The sequence below is a fragment of the Haliotis cracherodii genome, unplaced genomic scaffold (assembly GCF_022045235.1).
Source record: "Haliotis cracherodii isolate W230 unplaced genomic scaffold, xgHalCrac1.p SCAF_10, whole genome shotgun sequence".
Classification (NCBI taxonomy): Eukaryota; Metazoa; Mollusca; class Gastropoda; order Lepetellida; family Haliotidae; genus Haliotis; species Haliotis cracherodii.
In genome coordinates, this window is record NW_027266265.1 from 14,157,284 (window position 1) to 14,178,098 (window position 20,815).

General features: G+C 43.4%; 5 protein-coding genes across 5 annotated transcripts; all 5 read left to right on the forward strand.

Moving 5' to 3' along the window:
• On the forward strand, nt 1-1,297 carry LOC139446991 (uncharacterized). Its single transcript, XM_071228200.1, has 3 exons — nt 1-124; nt 290-335; nt 652-1,297. Exons 1-3 carry the CDS (start codon nt 1-3, stop codon nt 1,295-1,297), a joined length of 816 nt encoding a protein of 271 aa, XP_071084301.1.
• A 2,992-nt stretch (nt 1,298-4,289) lies between these two features.
• Nucleotides 4,290-5,413, forward strand: LOC139447008 (uncharacterized). The gene is made up of 3 exons (XM_071228201.1): nt 4,290-4,413; nt 4,574-4,619; nt 4,768-5,413. Exons 1-3 carry the CDS (start codon nt 4,290-4,292, stop codon nt 5,411-5,413), a joined length of 816 nt encoding a protein of 271 aa, XP_071084302.1.
• A 4,172-nt stretch (nt 5,414-9,585) lies between these two features.
• Nucleotides 9,586-10,706, forward strand: LOC139447024 (paramyosin-like). Its single transcript, XM_071228202.1, has 3 exons — nt 9,586-9,709; nt 9,870-9,915; nt 10,061-10,706. The coding sequence occupies exons 1-3, from the start codon at nt 9,586-9,588 to the stop codon at nt 10,704-10,706; spliced, it is 816 nt and encodes a 271-aa protein (XP_071084303.1).
• A 3,806-nt stretch (nt 10,707-14,512) lies between these two features.
• On the forward strand, nt 14,513-15,636 carry LOC139447040 (myosin-9-like). Its single transcript, XM_071228203.1, has 3 exons — nt 14,513-14,636; nt 14,797-14,842; nt 14,991-15,636. The coding sequence occupies exons 1-3, from the start codon at nt 14,513-14,515 to the stop codon at nt 15,634-15,636; spliced, it is 816 nt and encodes a 271-aa protein (XP_071084304.1).
• Nucleotides 15,637-19,408: 3,772 nt separating this feature from the next.
• LOC139447052 (uncharacterized) lies at nt 19,409-20,532 on the forward strand. The gene is made up of 3 exons (XM_071228212.1): nt 19,409-19,532; nt 19,693-19,738; nt 19,887-20,532. The coding sequence occupies exons 1-3, from the start codon at nt 19,409-19,411 to the stop codon at nt 20,530-20,532; spliced, it is 816 nt and encodes a 271-aa protein (XP_071084313.1).
• The last annotated feature ends 283 nt before the right edge of the window (nt 20,533-20,815 follow it).

Genomic DNA, 20,815 nt, shown 5'->3' on the forward strand with positions numbered 1-20,815 from the left:
ATGAAGATGTATCCACAAGAACGACTGAAGAGTCGGAAACTACTCTCCCCCATACTCGAGGCGGACGAGCGTCACTCTGACCCACGAAGTTCAAGAACGCCAGAACTGCATCAAGATTTACTTGGTAGGAGATCCTGAATTTAAATACAAAACAAATTAAATGCAAGATATCATTACTTGATGTGTTTGTTTGAAGAAAATACAGTTACATTCCGAGTATGTTTTAGTCTTTATATAACAGTAGAATCGAGTCGGGTGTTTGTACTTTTGTTTTTGTTTTCGTTTCCAGTTCAGTACATGGACCTGAAATCTCAAGTCGGAGATTTGGAGGAAAGGTAGGCACAGTCTCGTTTAATATTCATGAACGTCCGTTTGGTGTGATAAGTCATAGAAATGAACATTTTAGTTTAATCTAGAACCGACACAATCTTATTCTCTGTCAGTCATGAGACTTAATCGTAGCACATCTACCGTTACATTGTAGACCACGTGATGCCCATCCCTGATGCACACTGCCATGCAGGTGCAATGTGTCTAATGTTGGCGTACAACATACAAAATAGAAAAATAAGAAATGTACACCTCATTTAAATATTGACAAAATGACTTTGAGAAACGATATCTTCTAAACTATCGACATGTCTTTTTCAGTCTTCTCGATCACCTTTTCAATGAGAACCAGAAGCTGAGAGAGGAGAACGAGCGACAGGCTCGACAACTGCGGGAGGAGAACGCCTTAAGGCTGAAAGTTGAGTCGGAGAGACAGGACTATAGGCTGGAGTATTACAACTATCGTCTCAGTTACACAATGGCGCAGGCTGAGCTCCAGGAACTGAAGCAGACGCTAGAGGGACTGGCGGGGGACTGGGAGAAGGAGAAGCAGACAGAGATGGACCAGAAGAAGAAGCTGGAGGCAGATCTGGTAGCTCTCCAGCGCCAGACTGCCCCTCTGACCTGTCACACTCCTGCCAATAAGCGGACCAGTTCCTCCAGCGTCAGTCCTCCAGTTCAACCAAGGAAGGCTCGAAGACCTTACACAGGAAAGTCAAAGGACAAAGTTCCAAGCAGGATCTCACATGTGAAGACAGACTTCTCTGCTTCCGGTGACAACTTGGTGAAGGCCAAGGCCACATATAAGAATGAAAGCAAGTTGAAGGTCACTTCCAGTGTTAGATCCATTCTGAAAGACACAAAGAGAGGACAGGATGCTGAAAAGAAGCCAACCCGATCCTCCAGGAACCTTTCTGTTAGATTCACAAAGGAAATGCCAGTTGGAAAGATCCGTCACGAAATGTAATTACGACCCTCGCCACAAGGAACAAACTTTATAAACAGTTTAATTGTTGGTTCTTTAATTCATATTGATTTCACACTCTTGTAATTCCGTGTGTAAAATAATCGCTGCTTATGGCGTGCATGTGTCATTGTTTCTCTGTTAACGTCTGGGTAATATATCACGTTACTGAAGAAACTGCCTTGTGTTTGTATTTACAACCTCATCAATTATGTTGGAAGTCAGTGATCACCTCTCAACTCTGATCAGGATGATGCATGACCGTCGTGCCCCAAAGTCGTGGGTCGATGCTCACACTTTCTACCACTGGTTTGCCTGCTCCCATGCACACACTGTCACGCTACGCGTCACGATACTAAATCCGTACGTCACACGTGTTTCGCATTCGTGACTAAATGTCACGCTTCGCGGGAATAGATCACGATAGATGAAAGTTGATGAAGAAAACAAATACTTTCATATTTACCTTTAGGTTTATATCGAACACTAAAACTAAAAGGTCATTTATATTTCTTCTTACCGGGTAATTAGCTTCAGGACGCAATTCGTTACATGTTCAATGAGTGAGTATACACCTTGACACAAGGTAGACAACTCTGTTCCCCTTATTTCGTGGAGGGACATGAAATATTGGAAACATGATTTCGTTCCCCAAATTTCTTCTTTCTTTCCTTCAAAATAGCACGACATTCCCTCGGATTAACATTTGTTCGGCGGGAACATAGAACCAGTTTTTTTTTCTACATAAATAGAAAATAATATATGAGATATTATACACTGTGTCGTAATAACTATATTAATGGTCATGAAATCATTTTGAAATGGATTAATAAGTCCCCATTTAGTTACTGACATGGGTGTATGGAGTGAAGAATACCGAGTCCGTCATTGACCCTTTGAACCTTCACCCGCCTTTGTGACCGATGTTTGTTAACCAGTTTTCATACATGCGCATATGGCATGCATATCTACGTTATAGATATCTTTGCAAATGTAGCGTATACACGTAATTTTACAAGGATATGCCCAGTGCAGCTATATCTCGAGACACGCGAGTGTGCCGCCACTCTGTCTGAGGTAATGTGCCACTGTACTGTGCCTCCAATCTGTATAAATATAGTGTGCCCCCACCTGTCTATAGTAATTGTGCCCCCAGTTTGTCTGACGTAATGTGCACAAGTCCAGTTTTTCTATATGACCACTTTGAAGGAATATTTACGCTTCGCATATCGGTTCAAATGCAGCGTAAAAACGTATTTTTTCATTTATCTATCGTATATAAAAATATCCCAAGAAACACCAGCGTGTTATAATTCTGTCTGACGTAATGTGCAGCCAGTTTCTCTGAATTAAATGCGCCCGACAGTCTGTCTGCCATAAGTGTTTCTCCAGACTGTCTGACATAAGCGTGTCCCCAGTCTATCTGACATAAGTGTGTCCCCAGTCAGTCTGACATAAGCGTGTCCCAGTCTGTCTGACATAAGCGTGTCCCCAGTTTGTCTGACATAAGTGTGTCCCCAGTCTGTCTGCCATAAGTGTGTCCCCAGTCTCTCTGCCATAAGTGTGTCCCCAGTCTGTCTGCCATAAGCGTGTCCCCAGTTTGTCTGACATAAGTGTGTCCCCAGTCTGTCTGACATAAGCGTGTCCCCAGTCTGTCTGACATAAGTGTGTCCCCAGTTGGGAACTTCTCCAAACCTATTATACAGAATCGAGCAGCATCTTTAGAATGGATCATCTTGTGTCAGACAGCACGTTAACTCGAGATGAATGTCACGTCTATTACAACCTGGAGTGTTAGTTAAAACGTTAACGTACTAGAAGAGCTTCCTGCCAACTATTACACCAGAAACTCAACAGTGAATATTTGATGACAAATGTTGACTGTGAACAACTTACTGACATATATTTGAAAGCTATGGATTTGTTTTGAATCAATACGGACTGTTGTGTGTAATAGAACACAAACAATATGAGAAAAAGACACGGACATAATATTTTTACGACGAATCACAGGCTTGCTCTGGTATTCAGTGGAGAGTGCATCCAAACAAAAGGGACACAACTCCGCAGTGACTAATTTCAGTCCAGTGTAACCCTGCAGTCATGATGGAATTTGTGGATGATAGCGATTCTTTTTCCAAGTGCGTAAGTGAGTGAGTGAGTATGGTTTTACGCAGCATTTAGCAATATTCTAGCAATATCACGGCGGGGGACACCAGAAATGAGCTTCACACATTGTACCCATGTCGGGAATGGAACCCGGGTCTTCAGCGTGACGAGCGAACGCTTTAACCACCAGGCTACCCCGCCGTCCCATTTTCCAAGTGTTTTATTCACTTGTGATCTTAACTGTTCCACCTCGAGTTTCAAACTGTGAAATATATATATGTATTATGAAATATCGACGCGTGTTAGGTGTGAGTGGAGCGCTTGGTTTTCTTAATGTAAAGTAATCATGGAATTAAAGATGCACCCTGACGTCTTTTACAGCTTTGACAGGAGACTTAATCTGTGCGTCTTCAACACGCATAATTTGTTATGTGTCGTGAAGAGACGGAGCCCTGCTTACATAAAGCCGTATCGTGCATGGTGAACACTGTCAGTGACGTCATAGACAGAAACAGTGGAAATGACGTCACAGAATGGTTCCATGACGACGTTGATGGTTCCCAAATCAGTCGCCGACACAACTTGGTGGTGTTCAGACGTGTATCTGTTGCTGTTGCAAAACTTCACATTTGTTGCTGGTCTGTGTCTACTTGCACAAGTCTACACCTCATCTCAGTATTAGGTAAGCCATGCCAGTCTAACTCCTACAGTTGGTTTACTTTTACTGATAGCGTTTGTTTCCTAACCCTCGTTCACATCTATATTTCACGGCTCTGAAATTCTTTATCAATAAATTACCTTTGTATTAAATGACACTCCGTCTCCAATGTAATTACGGAACTCAAATAATTCCTAAATTCAAATGTGATTATGTTTTGTCCCACAGATGAAGATGTATCCACAAGAACGACTGAAGAGTAGGAAACTACTCTCCCCCATACTCGAGGCGAACGAGCGTCAGTCTAACCCTCGTAGTCCAAGAACGCAAGAACTGCATCAAGATTTACTTGGTAGGAGATCCTGAATTTATGATACAAAACAAATTAAATGCAAGACATCATCACTTGATGTGTTTGTTTGAAGCAATTACAGTTACATTCCAAGTATTTCTTTATATTACAGTTGAATCGAGTCGGGTGTTTGTACTTTTGTTTTTGTTTTCGTTTCCAGTTCAGTATATGGACCTGAAATCTCAAGTCGGAGATTTGGAGGAAAGGTAGGCACAGTCTCGTTTAATATTCATGAACGTTCGTCTAAAATATACAAAAAGGAAAAACAAGAAATACTGCATCTCATTCAAATATCATAGATAAAATGACTTTGAGAAACGATATTTTCTAAACTATCGACATATCTTTTTTCAGTCTTCTCGATCACCTTTTCAATGAGAATCAGAAGCTGAGAGAGGAGAACGAGCGACAGGCCCGACAACTCCGGGAGGAGAACGCCTTAAGGCTGAAAGTTGAGGCGGAGAGGCAGGACTATAGGCTGGAGTATTACAACTATCGTCTCAGTTACACAATGGCACAGGCCGAGCTCCAGGAACTGAAGCAGACGCTAGAGGGACTGGCGGGCGACTGGGAGAAGGAGAAGCAGACAGAGATGGAGCAGAGGAAGAAGCTGGAGGAAGAGCTGACAGCTCTCCAGCGCCAGACTGCCCCTCTGACCTGTCATACTCCTGCCAATAAGCGGACCAGTTCCTCCAGCGTCGGTCCTCCAATTCAACCAAGGAAGGCTCGAAGACCTTACACAGGAAAGTCAAAGGACAAAGTTCAAAGCAAGATCTCACATGTCAAGACATACTTGTCTGCTTCCGGTGACAGCTTGGTGAAGGCCAAGGCCACAGATAAGAATGAAAGCAAGTTGAAGGTCACTTCCAGTGTAAGATCCATTCTGAAAGACAGCGAGAGAGGACAGGTTGCTGAAAAAAACCCAACGCGATCTTCAAGGAACCTTTCTGTGAGATTCACAAAGGAAATGCCAGTTGGAAAGACCCGTCACGAAATGTAATTACGACCCTCGCCACAAGGAACAAACTTTATAAACTGTTTAATTGTTGGTTCTTTAATTCATATTGATTTCACATTCTTGTAATTCCGTGTGTAAAATAATCGCTGACTATGTTGTGCATGTGTCAGTGTTTCTCTGTTAACATCTGGGTAATATATCACGTTACTGAAGAAACTGCTTTGTGTTTGTATTTACAACCTCATCAATTATGTGGGAAGTCAATGATCACCTCTCAACTCTGACCAGGATGATGCATGTCAGTCATGCCCCAAAGTCGTGGGTCGATGCTCACACTTTCTACCACTGGTTTGCCTGCTCCCATGCACACACTGTCACGCTACGCGTCACGATACTAAATCCGTACGTCACACGTGTTTCGCATTCGTGACTAAATGTCACGCTTCGCGGGAATAGATCACGATAGATGAAAGTTGATGAAGAAAACAAATACTTTCATATTTACCTTTAGGTTTATATCGAACACTAAAACTAAAAGGTCATTTATATTTCTTCTTACCGGGTAATTAGCTTCAGGACGCAATTCGTTACATGTTCAATGAGTGAGTATACACCCTGACACAAGGTAGACAACTCTGTTCCCCTTATTTCGTAAAGGGACATGAAATGTTGGAAACATGATTTCGTTCCCCAAATTTCTTCTTTCTTTTCCTTCAAAATAGCATGACATTCCCTCAGATTAACATTTGTTCGGCGGGAACATGGAACCAGGTTGTTTTCTACATAGATAGAAAATAATATATGAGATCCTATACACTGTGTCGTAATTACTATATAAATGGTCATGAAATCATTTTGAAGTGAATTAATAAGTCCCCATTTAGTTACTGACATGGGTGTATGGAGTGAAGATAACCGAGTCCGTCATTGACCCTTTGAACCTTCACCCGCCTTTGTGACCGATGTTTGTTAACCAGTTTTCATACATGCGCATATGGCATGCATATCTACGTTATAGATATCTTTGCAAATGTAGCGTATACACGTAATTTTACAAGGATATGCCCAGTGCAGCTATATCTCAAGACACGCGAGTGTGCCGCCACTCTGTCTGACGTGATGTGCCACTGTACTGTGCCTCCAATCTGTATAAATATAGTGTGCTCCCACCTGTCTATAGTAATTGTGCCCCCAGTTTGACATAATGTGCCACTGTACTGTGCCTCCAATCTGTATAAATATAGTGTGCCCCACCTGTCTATAGTAATTGTGCCCCCAGTTTGTCTGACGTAATGTGCACAAGTCCAGTTTTTCTATATGACTATTTTGCAGGAATATTTACGCTTCGCATATCGGTTCAAATGCAGCGTAAAAACGTATTTTTTCATTCATCTGTCGTATATAAAAGTATCTCAAGAAACACCAGGGTGTTATAATTCTGTCTGACGTAATGTGCAGCCAGTTTCTCTACATTAAATGCGCCCCCAGTCTTTCTGCCATAAGTGTGTCCCCAGTCCGTCTGCCATAAGTGAGTCCCAAGTCTGTCTGACATAAATGTGTCCCCACTCTGTCTGACATAAGCGTGTCCCCAGTCTGTCTGAAAAACGTGTGTCCCCAGTCTGTCCGACTTAAGTGTGTCCCCAGTCTGTCTGACATAAGTCTGTCCCCAGTCTGTCCCCAGTCTGTCTGACATACGTGTGTTCCCAGTCTGTCTGACATAAGTCTGTCCCCAGTCTGTTTGACTTAAGTGTGTCTCCAATCTGTCTGACACAAGTGTGTCTCCAGTCTGTCTGACATAAGTGTGTACCCAGTCCGTCTGCCATAAGTGAGTCCCAAGTCTGTCTGACATAAATGTGTCCCCACTCTGTCTGACATAAGCGTGTCCCCAGTCTGTCTGACATAAGTCTCTCCCCAGTCTGTCTGACATACGTGTGTCCCCGGTCAATCCGACATAAGTGTGTCTCCAGTCTGTCCGGCATAAGCGTGTCCCCAGTCTGTCTAACATAAGTGTGTCCTCAGTCTGTCTGTCATAAGTGGGTCTCCCGTCTGTCCAACATAAGTGTATCCACAGTCTGTCTGACAAACGTGTGTCCCCAGTCTGTCCGACTTAAGTGTGTTCCCAGTCTGTCTGACAAACGTGTGTCCCCAGTCTGTCTGACTTAAGTGTGTCTCCAATCTGTCTGACACAAGTGTGTCTCCAGTCTGTCTGACATAAGTGTGTTCCCAGTCTGTATGACATAAGTGTGCCCACAGTCTGTCTGACATACGTGTGTCCCCGGTTAATCCGACATAAGTGTGTCTCCAGTCTGTCCGGCATAAGCGTGTCCCCAGTCTGTCTAACATAAGTGTGTCCTCAGTCTGTCTGTCATAAGTGGGTCTCCCGTCTGTCCAACATAACTGTATCCACAGTCTGTCTGACAAACGTGTGTCCCCAGTCTGTCCGACTTAAGTGTGTTCCCAGTCTGTCTGACAAACGTGTGTCCCCAGTCTGTCTGACTTAAGTGTGTCTCCAATCTGTCTGACACAAGTGTGTCTCCAGTCTGTCTGACATAAGTGTGTTCCCAGTCTGTATGACATAAGTGTGCCCACAGTCTGTCTGACATACGTGTGTCCCCGGTTAATCCGACATAAGTGTGTCTCCAGTCTGTCCGGCATAAGCGTGTCTCCAGTCTGTCCGACTTAAGTGTTTCCCCAGTCTGTCTGACATCCGTGTGTCTCCAGTCTGTCCGACTTAAGTGTGTCCCCAGTCTGTCTGACATAAGTGTGTCCCCAGTCTGTCTGACATAAGTGTGTCCCCATCTGTCTGACATAAGTGTGTCCCCAGTTTGTCTGACATAAGCGTGTCACCAGTCTGTCTGACATAAGTGTGTCCCCAGTCTATCTTACATAAGTGTGTCCCCAGTTCGGAACTTCTCCAAACCTATTCTACAGAATCGAGCAGCATCTTTAGTATGGATCATCTTGTATCAGACAGCACGTTAACTCGAGATGAATGTCACGTCTATTACAACCTGGAGTGTTAGTGAAAACGTTACCGCACTAGAAGAGCTTCCTGTCAACTATTACACCAGAAACTCAACAGTGAATATTTGATGACAAATGTTGACTGTGAACAACTTACTGACATATATTTGAAAGCTATGAATTTGTTTTGAATCAATACGGACTGTTGTGTGTAATATAACAAAAACAATATGAGAAAAAGACACGGACATAATATTTTTACGACGAATCACAGGCTTGCTCTGGTATTCAGTGGAGAGTGCACCCAAACAAAAGGGACACAACTCCGCAGTGACTAATTTCAGTCCAGTGTAACCCTGCAGCCATGATGGAATTTGTGGATGATCGCGATTCTTTTTCCAAGTGCGTAAGTGAGTGAGTGAGTATGGTTTTACGCAGCTTTTAGCAATATTCCAGCAATATCACGGCGGGGGACACCAGAAATGAGCTTCACACATTGTACCCATGTCGGGAATCGAACCCGGGTCTTCGGCGTGACGAGTGAACGCTTTAACCACCAGGCTACCCCGCCGTCCCATTTTCCAAGTGTTTTATTCACTTGTGATCTTAACTGTTCCACCTCGAGTTTCAAACTGTGAAATATACTATTATGAAATATCGACGCGTGTTAGGTGTGAGTGAAGCGCTTGGTTTTGCTAATGTAAAGTAATCATGGAATTAAAGATGCACCCTGACGTCTTTTACAGCTTTGACAGGAGACTTAATCTGTGCGTCTTCAACACGCATAATTTGTTATGTGTCGTGAAGAGACGGAGCCCAGCTTACATAAAGCCGTATCGTGCATGGTGAACACTGCCAGTGACGTCATAGACAGAAACAGTGGAAATGACGTCACAGAATGGTTCCATGACGACGTTGATGGTTCCCACTCAGTCGCCGACACAACTTGGTAGTGTTCAGACGTACATCTGTTGCTGCTGCAAAACTTCACATTTGTTGCTGATCTGTATCTACTTGCACAAGTCTACACCTCATCTCAGTATTAGGTAAGCAATGCCAGTCTAACTCCTACAGTTGGTTTACTTTTACTGATAGCGTTTGTTTCCTAACCCTCGTTCACATCTATATTTCACGGCTCTGAAATTCTTTATCGATAAATTACCTTTGTATTAAATGACACTCCGTCTCCATTGTAATTACGGAACTCAAATAATTCCTAAATTCAAATGTGATTATGTTTTGTCCCACAGATGAAGATGTATCCACAAGAACGACTGAAGAGTAGGAAACTACTCTCCCCCATACTCGAGGCGAACGAGCGTCAGTCTAGCCCTCGTAGTCCAAGAACGCCAGAACTGCATCAAGATTTACTTGGTAGGAGATCCTGAATTTATGATACAAAACAAATTAAATGCAAGACATCATCACTTGATGTGTTTGTTTGAAGCAATTACAGTTACATTCCAAGTATGTCTTTATATAACAGTGGAATCGAGTCGGGTGTTTGTACTTTTGTTTTTGTTTTCGTTTCCAGTTCAGTATATGGACCTGAAATCTCAAGTCGGAGATTTGGAGGAAAGGTAGGCACAGTCTCGTTTAATATTCATGAACGTTCGTCTAAAATATACAAAAAGGAAAAACAAGAAATACTGCATCTCATTCAAATATAGATAAAATGACTTTGAGAAACGATATCTTCTAAACTATCGACATATCTTTTTTCAGTCTTCTCGATCACCTTTTCAATGAGAATCAGAAGCTGAGAGAGGAGAACGAGCGACAGGCCCGACAACTCCGGGAGGAGAACGCCTTAAGGCTGAAAGTTGAGGCGGAGAGGCAGGACTATAGGCTGGAGTATTACAACTATCGTCTCAGTTACACAATGGCACAGGCCGAGCTCCAGGAACTGAAGCAGACGCTAGAGGGACTGGCGGGCGACTGGGAGAAGGAGAAGCAGACAGAGATGGAGCAGAGGAAGAAGCTGGAGGAAGAGCTGGCAGCTCTCCAGCGCCAGACTGCCCCTCTGACCTGTCATACTCCTGCCAATAAGCGGACCAGTTCCTCCAGCGTCAGTCCTCCAATTCAACCAAGGAAGGCTCGAAGACCTTACACAGGAAAGTCAAAGGACAAAGTTCAAAGCAAGATCTCACATGTCAAGACATACTTGTCTGCTTCCGGTGACAGCTTGGTGAAGGCCAAGGCCACAGATAAGAATGAAAGCAAGTTGAAGGTCACTTCCAGTGTAAGATCCATTCTGAAAGACAGCAAGAGAGGACAGGTTGCTGAAAAAAACCCAACGCGATCTTCAAGGAACCTTTCTGTGAGATTCACAAAGGAAATGCCAGTTGGAAAGACCCGTCACGAAATGTAATTACGACCCTCGCCACAAGGAACAAACTGTATAAACTGTTTAATTGTTGGTTCTTTAATTCATATTGATTTCACATTCTTGTAATTCCGTGTGTAAAATAATCGCTGACTATGTTGTGCATGTGTCAGTGTTTCTCTGTTAACATCTGGGTAATATATCACGTTACTGAAGAAACTGCTTTGTGTTTGTATTTACAACCTCATCAATTATGTGGGAAGTCAATGATCACCTCTCAACTCTGACCAGGATGATGCATGTCAGTCATGCCCCAAAGTCGTGGGTCGATGCTCACACTTTCTACCACTGGTTTGCCTGCTCCCATGCACACACTGTCACGCTACGCGTCACGATACTAAATCCGTACGTCACACGTGTTTCGCATTCGTGACTAAATGTCACGCTTCGCGGGAATAGATCACGATAGATGAAAGTTGATGAAGAAAACAAATACTTTCATATTTACCTTTAGGTTTATATCGAACACTAAAACTAAAAGGTCATTTATATTTCTTCTTACCGGGTAATTAGCTTCAGGACGCAATTCGTTACATGTTCAATGAGTGAGTATACACCCTGACACAAGGTAGACAACTCTGTTCCCCTTATTTCGTGGAGGGACATGAAATGTTGGAAACATGATTTCGTTCCCCAAATTTCTTCTTTCTTTTCCTTCAAAATAGCATGACATTCCCTCAGATTAACATTTGTTCGGCGGGAACATGGAACCAGGTTGTTTTCTACATAGATAGAAAATAATATATGAGATCCTATACACTGTGTCGTAATTACTATATAAATGGTCATGAAATCATTTTGAAGTGAATTAATAAGTCCCCATTTAGTTACTGACATGGGTGTATGGAGTGAAGATAACCGAGTCCGTCATTGACCCTTTGAACCTTCACCCGCCTTTGTGACCGATGTTTGTTAACCAGTTTTCATACATGCGCATATGGCATGCATATCTACGTTATAGATATCTTTGCAAATGTAGCGTATACACGTAATTTTACAAGGATATGCCCAGTGCAGCTATATCTCAAGACACGCGAGTGTGCCGCCACTCTGTCTGACGTGATGTGCCACTGTACTGTGCCTCCAATCTGTATAAATATAGTGTGCTCCCACCTGTCTATAGTAATTGTGCCCCCAGTTTGACGTAATGTGCCACTGTACTGTGCCTCCAATCTGTATAAATATAGTGTGCCCCACCTGTCTATAGTAATTGTGCCCCCAGTTTGTCTGACGTAATGTGCACAAGTCCAGTTTTTCTATATGACTATTTTGCAGGAATATTTACGCTTCGCATATCGGTTCAAATGCAGCGTAAAAACGTATTTTTTCATTTATCTGTCGTATATAAAAGTATCTCAAGAAACACCAGGGTGTTATAATTCTGTCTGACGTAATGTGCAGCCAGTTTCTCTACATTAAATGCGCCCCCCAGTCTTTCTGCCATAAGTGTGTCCCCAGTCCGTCTGCCATAAGTGAGTCCCAAGTCTGTCTGACATAAATGTGTCCCCAGTCTGTCTGACATAAGCGTGTCCCCAGTCTGTCTGACAAACGTGTGTCCCCAGTCTGTCCGACTTAAGTGTGTCCCCAGTCTGTCTGACATAAGTCTGTCCCCAGTCTGTCTGACATACGTGTGTTCCCAGTCTGTCTGACACAAGTGTGTCTCCAGTCTGTCTGACTTAAGTGTGTCTCCAATCTGTCTGACACAAGTGTGTCTCCAGTCTGTCTGACATAAGTGTGTACCCAGTCCGTCTGCCATAAGTGAGTCCCAAGTCTGTCTGACATAAATGTGTCCCCACTCTGTCTGACATAAGCGTGTCCCCAGTCTGTCTGACATAAGTCTCTCCCCAGTCTGTCTGACATACGTGTGTCCCCGGTCAATCCGACATAAGTGTGTCTCCAGTCTGTCCGGCATAAGCGTGTCCCCAGTCTGTCTAACATAAGTGTGTCCTCAGTCTGTCTGTCATAAGTGGGTCTCCCGTCTGTCCAACATAAGTGTATCCACAGTCTGTCTGACAAACGTGTGTCCCCAGTCTGTCCGACTTAAGTGTGTTCCCAGTCTGTCTGACAAACGTGTGTCCCCAGTCTGTCTGACTTAAGTGTGTCTCCAATCTGTCTGACACAAGTGTGTCTCCAGTCTGTCTGACATAAGTGTGTTCCCAGTCTGTATGACATAAGTGTGCCCACAGTCTGTCTGACATACGTGTGTCCCCAGTTAATCCGACATAAGTGTGTCTCCAGTCTGTCCGGCATAAGCGTGTCTCCAGTCTGTCCGACTTAAGTGTTTCCCCAGTCTGTCTGACATCCGTGTGTCTCCAGTCTGTCCGACTTAAGTGTGTCCCCAGTCTGTCTGACATAAGTGTGTCCCCAGTCTGTCTGACATAAGTGTGTCCCCATCTGTCTGACATAAGTGTGTCCCCAGTTTGTCTGACATAAGCGTGTCACCAGTCTGTCTGACATAAGTGTGTCCCCAGTCTATCTTACATAAGTGTGTCCCCAGTTCGGAACTTCTCCAAACCTATTCTACAGAATCGAGCAGCATCTTTAGTATGGATCATCTTTTATCAAACAGCACGTTAACTCGAGATGAATGTCACGTCTATTACAACCTGGAGTGTTAGTGAAAACGTTACCGCACTAGAAGAGCTTCCTGTCAACTATTACACCAGAAACTCAACAGTGAATATTTGATGACAAATGTTGACTGTGAACAACTTACTGACATATATTTGAAAGCTATGAATTTGTTTTGAATCAATACGGACTGTTGTGTGTAATATAACAAAAACAATATGAGAAAAAGACACGGACATAATATTTTTACGACGAATCACAGTGGAGAGTGCACCCAAACAAAAGGGACACAACTCCGCAGTGACTAATTTCAGTCCAGTGTAACCCTGCAGCCATGATGGAATTTGTGGATGATAGCGATTCTTTTTCCAAGTGCGTAAGTGAGTGAGTGAGTATGGTTTTACGCAGCTTTTAGCAATATTCCAGCAATATCACGGCGGGGGACACCAGAAATGAGCTTCACACATTGTACCCATGTCTGGAATCGAACCCGGGTCTTCGGCGTGACGAGTGAACGCTTTAACCACCAGGCTACCCCGCCGTCCCATTTTCCAAGTGTTTTATTCACTTGTGATCTTAACTGTTCCACCTCGAGTTTCAAACTGTGAAATATACTATTATGAAATATCGACGCGTGTTAGGTGTGAGTGAAGCGCTTGGTTTTGCTAATGTAAAGTAATCATGGAATTAAAGATGCACCCTGACGTCTTTTACAGCTTTGACAGGAGACTTAATCTGTGCGTCTTCAACACGCATAATTTGTTATGTGTCGTGAAGAGACGGAGCCCAGCTTACATAAAGCCGTATCGTGCATGGTGAACACTGCCAGTGACGTCATAGACAGAAACAGTGGAAATGACGTCACAGAATGGTTCCATGACGACGTTGATGGTTCCCACTCAGTCGCCGACACAACTTGGTAGTGTTCAGACGTACATCTGTTGCTGCTGCAAAACTTCACATTTGTTGCTGATCTGTATCTACTTGCACAAGTCTACACCTCATCTCAGTATTAGGTAAGCAATGCCAGTCTAACTCCTACAGTTGGTTTACTTTTACTGATAGCGTTTGTTTCCTAACCCTCGTTCACATCTATATTTCACGGCTCTGAAATTCTTTATCGATAAATTACCTTTGTATTAAATGACACTCCGTCTCCATTGTAATTACGGAACTCAAATAATTCCTAAATTCAAATGTGATTATGTTTTGTCCCACAGATGAAGATGTATCCACAAGAACGACTGAAGAGTAGGAAACTACTCTCCCCCATACTCGAGGCGAACGAGCGTCAGTCTAGCCCTCGTAGTCCAAGAACGCCAGAACTGCATCAAGATTTACTTGGTAGGAGATCCTGAATTTATGATACAAAACAAATTAAATGCAAGACATCATCACTTGATGTGTTTGTTTGAAGCAATTACAGTTACATTCCAAGTATGTCTTTATATAACAGTGGAATCGAGTCGGGTGTTTGTACTTTTGTTTTTGTTTTCGTTTCCAGTTCAGTATATGGACCTGAAATCTCAAGTCGGAGATTTGGAGGAAAGGTAGGCACAGTCTCGTTTAATATTCATGAACGTTCGTCTAAAATATACAAAAAGGAAAAACAAGAAATACTGCATCTCATTCAAATATCATAGATAAAATGACTTTGAGAAACGATATCTTCTAAACTATCGACATATCTTTTTTCAGTCTTCTCGATCACCTTTTCAATGAGAATCAGAAGCTGAGAGAGGAGAACGAGCGACAGGCCAGACAACTCCGGGAGGAGAACGCCTTAAGGCTGAAAGTTGAGGCGGAGAGGCAGGACTATAGGCTGGAGTATTACAACTATCGTCTCAGTTACACAATGGCACAGGCCGAGCTCCAGGAACTGAAGCAGACGCTAGAGGGACTGGCGGGCGACTGGGAGAAGGAGAAGCAGACAGAGATGGAGCAGAGGAAGAAGCTGGAGGAAGAGCTGGCAGCTCTCCAGCGCCAGACTGCCCCTCTGACCTGTCATACTCCTACCAATAAGCGGACCAGTTCCTCCAGCGTCGGTCCTCCAATTCAACCAAGGAAGGCTCGAAGACCTTACACAGGAAAGTCAAAGGACAAAGTTCAAAGCAAGATCTCACATGTCAAGACATACTTGTCTGCTTCCGGTGACAGCTTGGTGAAGGCCAAGGCCACAGATAAGAATGAAAGCAAGTTGAAGGTCACTTCCAGTGTAAGATCCATTCTGAAAGACAGCAAGAGAGGACAGGTTGCTGAAAAAAACCCAACGCGATCTTCAAGGAACCTTTCTGTGAGATTCACAAAGGAAATGCCAGTTGGAAAGACCCGTCACGAAATGTAATTACGACCCTCGCCACAAGGAACAAACTGTATAAACTGTTTAATTGTTGGTTCTTTAATTCATATTGATTTCACATTCTTGTAATTCCGTGTGTAAAATAATCGCTGACTATGTTGTGCATGTGTCAGTGTTTCTCTGTTAACATCTGGGTAATATATCACGTTACTGAAGAAACTGCTTTGTGTTTGTATTTACAACCTCATCAATTATGTGGGAAGTCAATGATCACCTCTCAACTCTGACCAGGATGATGCATGTCAGTCATGCCCCAAAGTCGTGGGTCGATGCTCACACTTTCTACCACTGGTTTGCCTGCTCCCATGCACACACTGTCACGCTACGCGTCACGATACTAAATCCGTACGTCACACGTGTTTCGCATTCGTGACTAAATGTCACGCTTCGCGGGAATAGATCACGATAGATGAAAGTTGATGAAGAAAACAAATACTTTCATATTTACCTTTAGGTTTATATCGAACACTAAAACTAAAAGGTCATTTATATTTCTTCTTACCGGGTAATTAGCTTCAGGACGCAATTCGTTACATGTTCAATGAGTGAGTATACACCCTGACACAAGGTAGACAACTCTGTTCCCCTTATTTCGTGGAGGGACATGAAATGTTGGAAACATGATTTCGTTCCCCAAATTTCTTCTTTCTTTTCCTTCAAAATAGCATGACATTCCCTCAGATTAACATTTGTTCGGCGGGAACATGGAACCAGGTTGTTTTCTACATAGATAGAAAATAATATATGAGATCCTATACACTGTGTCGTAATTACTATATAAATGGTCATGAAATCATTTTGAAGTGAATTAATAAGTCCCCATTTAGTTACTGACATGGGTGTATGGAGTGAAGATAACCGAGTCCGTCATTGACCCTTTGAACCTTCACCCGCCTTTGTGACCGATGTTTGTTAACCAGTTTTCATACATGCGCATATGGCATGCATATCTACGTTATAGATATCTTTGCAAATGTAGCGTATACACGTAATTTTACAAGGATATGCCCAGTGCAGCTATATCTCAAGACACGCGAGTGTGCCGCCACTCTGTCTGACGTGATGTGCCACTGTACTGTGCCTCCAATCTGTATAAATATAGTGTGCTCCCACCTGTCTATAGTAATTGTGCCCCCAGTTTGACGTAATGTGCCACTGTACTGTGCCTCCAATCTGTATAAATATAGTGTGCCCCACCTGTCTATAGTAATTGTGCCCCCAGTTTGTCTGACGTAATGTGCACAAGTCCAGTTTTTCTATATGACTATTTTGCAGGAATATTTACGCTTCGCATATCGGTTCAAATGCAGCGTAAAAACGTATTTTTTCATTTATCTGTCGTATATAAAAGTATCTCAAGAAACACCAGGGTGTTATAATTCTGTCTGACGTAATGTGCAGCCAGTTTCTCTACATTAAATGCGCCCCCCAGTCTTTCTGCCATAAGTGTGTCCCCAGTCCGTCTGCCATAAGTGAGTCCCAAGTCTGTCTGACATAAATGTGTCCCCAGTCTGTCTGACATAAGCGTGTCCCCAGTCTGTCTGACAAACGTGTGTCCCCAGTCTGTCCGACTTAAGTGTGTCCCCAGTCTGTCTGACATAAGTCTGTCCCCAGTCTGTCTGACTTAAGTGTGTCTCCAATCTGTCTGACACAAGTGTGTCTCCAGTCTGTCTGACATAAGTGTGTACCCAGTCCGTCTGCCATAAGTGAGTCCCAAGTCTGTCTGACATAAATGTGTCCCCACTCTGTCTGACATAAGCGTGTCCCCAGTCTGTTTGACATAAGTCTCTCCCCAGTCTGTCTGACATACATGTGTCCCCGGTCAATCCGACATAAGTGTGTCTCCAGTCTGTCCGGCATAAGCGTGTCCCCAGTCTGTCTAACATAAGTGTGTCCTCAGTCTGTCTGTCATAAGTGGGTCTCCCGTCTGTCCAACATAAGTGTATCCACAGTCTGTCTGACAAACGTGTGTCCCCAGTCTGTCCGACTTAAGTGTGTTCCCAGTCTGTCTGACAAACGTGTGTCCCCAGTCTGTCTGACTTAAGTGTGTCTCCAATCTGTCTGACACAAGTGTGTCTCCAGTCTGTCTGACATAAGTGTGTTCCCAGTCTGTATGACATAAGTGTGCCCACAGTCTGTCTGACATACGTGTGTCCCCAGTTAATCCGACATAAGTGTGTCTCCAGTCTGTCCGGCATAAGCGTGTCTCCAGTCTGTCCGACTTAAGTGTTTCCCCAGTCTGTCTGACATCCGTGTGTCTCCAGTCTGTCCGACTTAAGTGTGTCCCCAGTCTGTCTGACATAAGTGTGTCCCCAGTCTGTCTGACATAAGTGTGTCCCCATCTGTCTGACATAAGTGTGTCCCCAGTTTGTCTGACATAAGCGTGTCACCAGTCTGTCTGACATAAGTGTGTCCCCAGTCTATCTTACATAAGTGTGTCCCCAGTTCGGAACTTCTCCAAACCTATTCTACAGAATCGAGCAGCATCTTTAGTATGGATCATCTTGTATCAGACAGCACGTTAACTCGAGATGAATGTCACGTCTATTACAACCTGGAGTGTTAGTGAAAACGTTACCGCACTAGAAGAGCTTCCTGTCAACTATTACACCAGAAACTCAACAGTGAATATTTGATGACAAATGTTGACTGTGAACAACTTACTGACATATATTTGAAAGCTATGAATTTGTTTTGAATCAATACGGACTGTTGTGTGTAATATAACAAAAACAATATGAGAAAAAGACACGGACATAATATTTTTACGACGAATCACAGGCTTGCTCTGGTATTCAGTGGAGAGTGCACCCAAACAAAAGGGACACAACTCCGCAGTGACTAATTTCAGTCCAGTGTAACCCTGCAGCCATGATGGAATTTGTGGATGATAGCGATTCTTTTTCCAAGTGCGTAAGTGAGTGAGTGAGTATGGTTTTACGCAGCTTTTAGCAATATTCCAGCAATATCACGGCGGGGGACACCAGAAATGAGCTTCACACATTGTACCCATGTCTGGAATCGAACCCGGGTCTTCGGCGTGACGAGTGAACGCTTTAACCACCAGGCTACCCCGCCGTCCCATTTTCCAAGTGTTTTATTCACTTGTGATCTTAACTGTTCCACCTCGAGTTTCAAACTGTGAAATATACTATTATGAAATATCGACGCGTGTTAGGTGTGAGTGAAGCGCTTGGTTTTGCTAATGTTAAGTAATCATGGAATTAAAGATGCACCCTGACGTCTTTTACAGCTTTGACAGGAGACTTAATCTGTGCGTCTTCAACACGCATAATTTGTTATGTGTCGTGAAGAGACGGAGCCCAGCTTACATAAAGCCGTATCGTGCATGGTGAACACTGCCAGTGACGTCATAGACAGAAACAGTGGAAATGACGTCACAGAATGGTTCCATGACGACGTTGATGGTTCCCACTCAGTCGCCGACACAACTTGGTGGTGTTCAGACGTACATCTGTTGCTACTGCAAAACTTCACATTTGTTGCTGATCTGTATCTACTTGCACAAGTCTACACCTCATCTCAGTATTAGGTAAGCAATGCCAGTCTAACTCCTACAGTTGGTTTACTTTTACTGATAGCGTTTGTTTCCTAACCCTCGTTCACATCTATATTTCACGGCTCTGAAATTCTTTATCGATAAATTACCTTTGTATTAAATGACACTCCGTCTCCATTGTAATTACGGAACTCAAATAATTCCTAAATTCAAATGTGATTATGTTTTGTCCCACAGATGAAGATGTATCCACAAGAACGACTGAAGAGTAGGAAACTACTCTCCCCCATACTCGAGGCGAACGAGCGTCAGTCTAGCCCTCGTAGTCCAAGAACGCCAGAACTGCATCAAGATTTACTTGGTAGGAGATCCTGAATTTATGATACAAAACAAATTAAATGCAAGACATCATCACTTGATGTGTTTGTTTGAAGCAATTACAGTTACATTCCAAGTATGTCTTTATATAACAGTGGAATCGAGTCGGGTGTTTGTACTTTTGTTTTTGTTTTCGTTTCCAGTTCAGTATATGGACCTGAAATCTCAAGTCGGAGATTTGGAGGAAAGGTAGGCACAGTCTCGTTTAATATTCATGAACGTTCGTCTAAAATATACAAAAAGGGAAAACAAGAAATACTGCATCTCATTCAAATATCATAGATAAAATGACTTTGAGAAACGATATCTTCTAAACTATCGACATATCTTTTTTCAGTCTTCTCGATCACCTTTTCAATGAGAATCAGAAGCTGAGAGAGGAGAACGAGCGACAGGCCCGACAACTCCGGGAGGAGAACGCCTTAAGGCTGAAAGTTGAGGCGGAGAGGCAGGACTATAGGCTGGAGTATTACAACTATCGTCTCAGTTACACAATGGCACAGGCCGAGCTCCAGGAACTGAAGCAGACGCTAGAGGGACTGGCGGGCGACTGGGAGAAGGAGAAGCAGACAGAGGTAGAGCAGAGGAAGAAGCTGGAGGAAGAGCTGGCAGCTCTCCAGCGCCAGACTGCCCCTCTGACCTGTCATACTCCTGCCAATAAGCGGACCAGTTCCTCCAGCGTCGGTCCTCCAATTCAACCAAGGAAGGCTCGAAGACCTTACACAGGAAAGTCAAAGGACAAAGTTCAAAGCAAGATCTCACATGTCAAGACATACTTGTCTGCTTCCGGTGACAGCTTGGTGAAGGCCAAGGCCACAGATAAGAATGAAAGCAAGTTGAAGGTCACTTCCAGTGTAAGATCCATTCTGAAAGACAGCAAGAGAGGACAGGTTGCTGAAAAAAACCCAACGCGATCTTCAAGGAACCTTTCTGTGAGATTCACAAAGGAAATGCCAGTTGGAAAGACCCGTCACGAAATGTAATTACGACCCTCGCCACAAGGAACAAACTGTATAAACTGTTTAATTGTTGGTTCTTTAATTCATATTGATTTCACATTCTTGTAATTCCGTGTGTAAAATAATCGCTGACTATGTTGTGCATGTGTCAGTGTTTCTCTGTTAACATCTGGGTAATATATCACGTTACTGAAGAAACTGCTTTGTGTTTGTATTTACAACCTCATCAATTATGTGGGAAGTCAATGATCACCTCTCAACTCTGACCAGGATGATGCATGTCAGTCATGCCCCAAAGTCGTGGGTC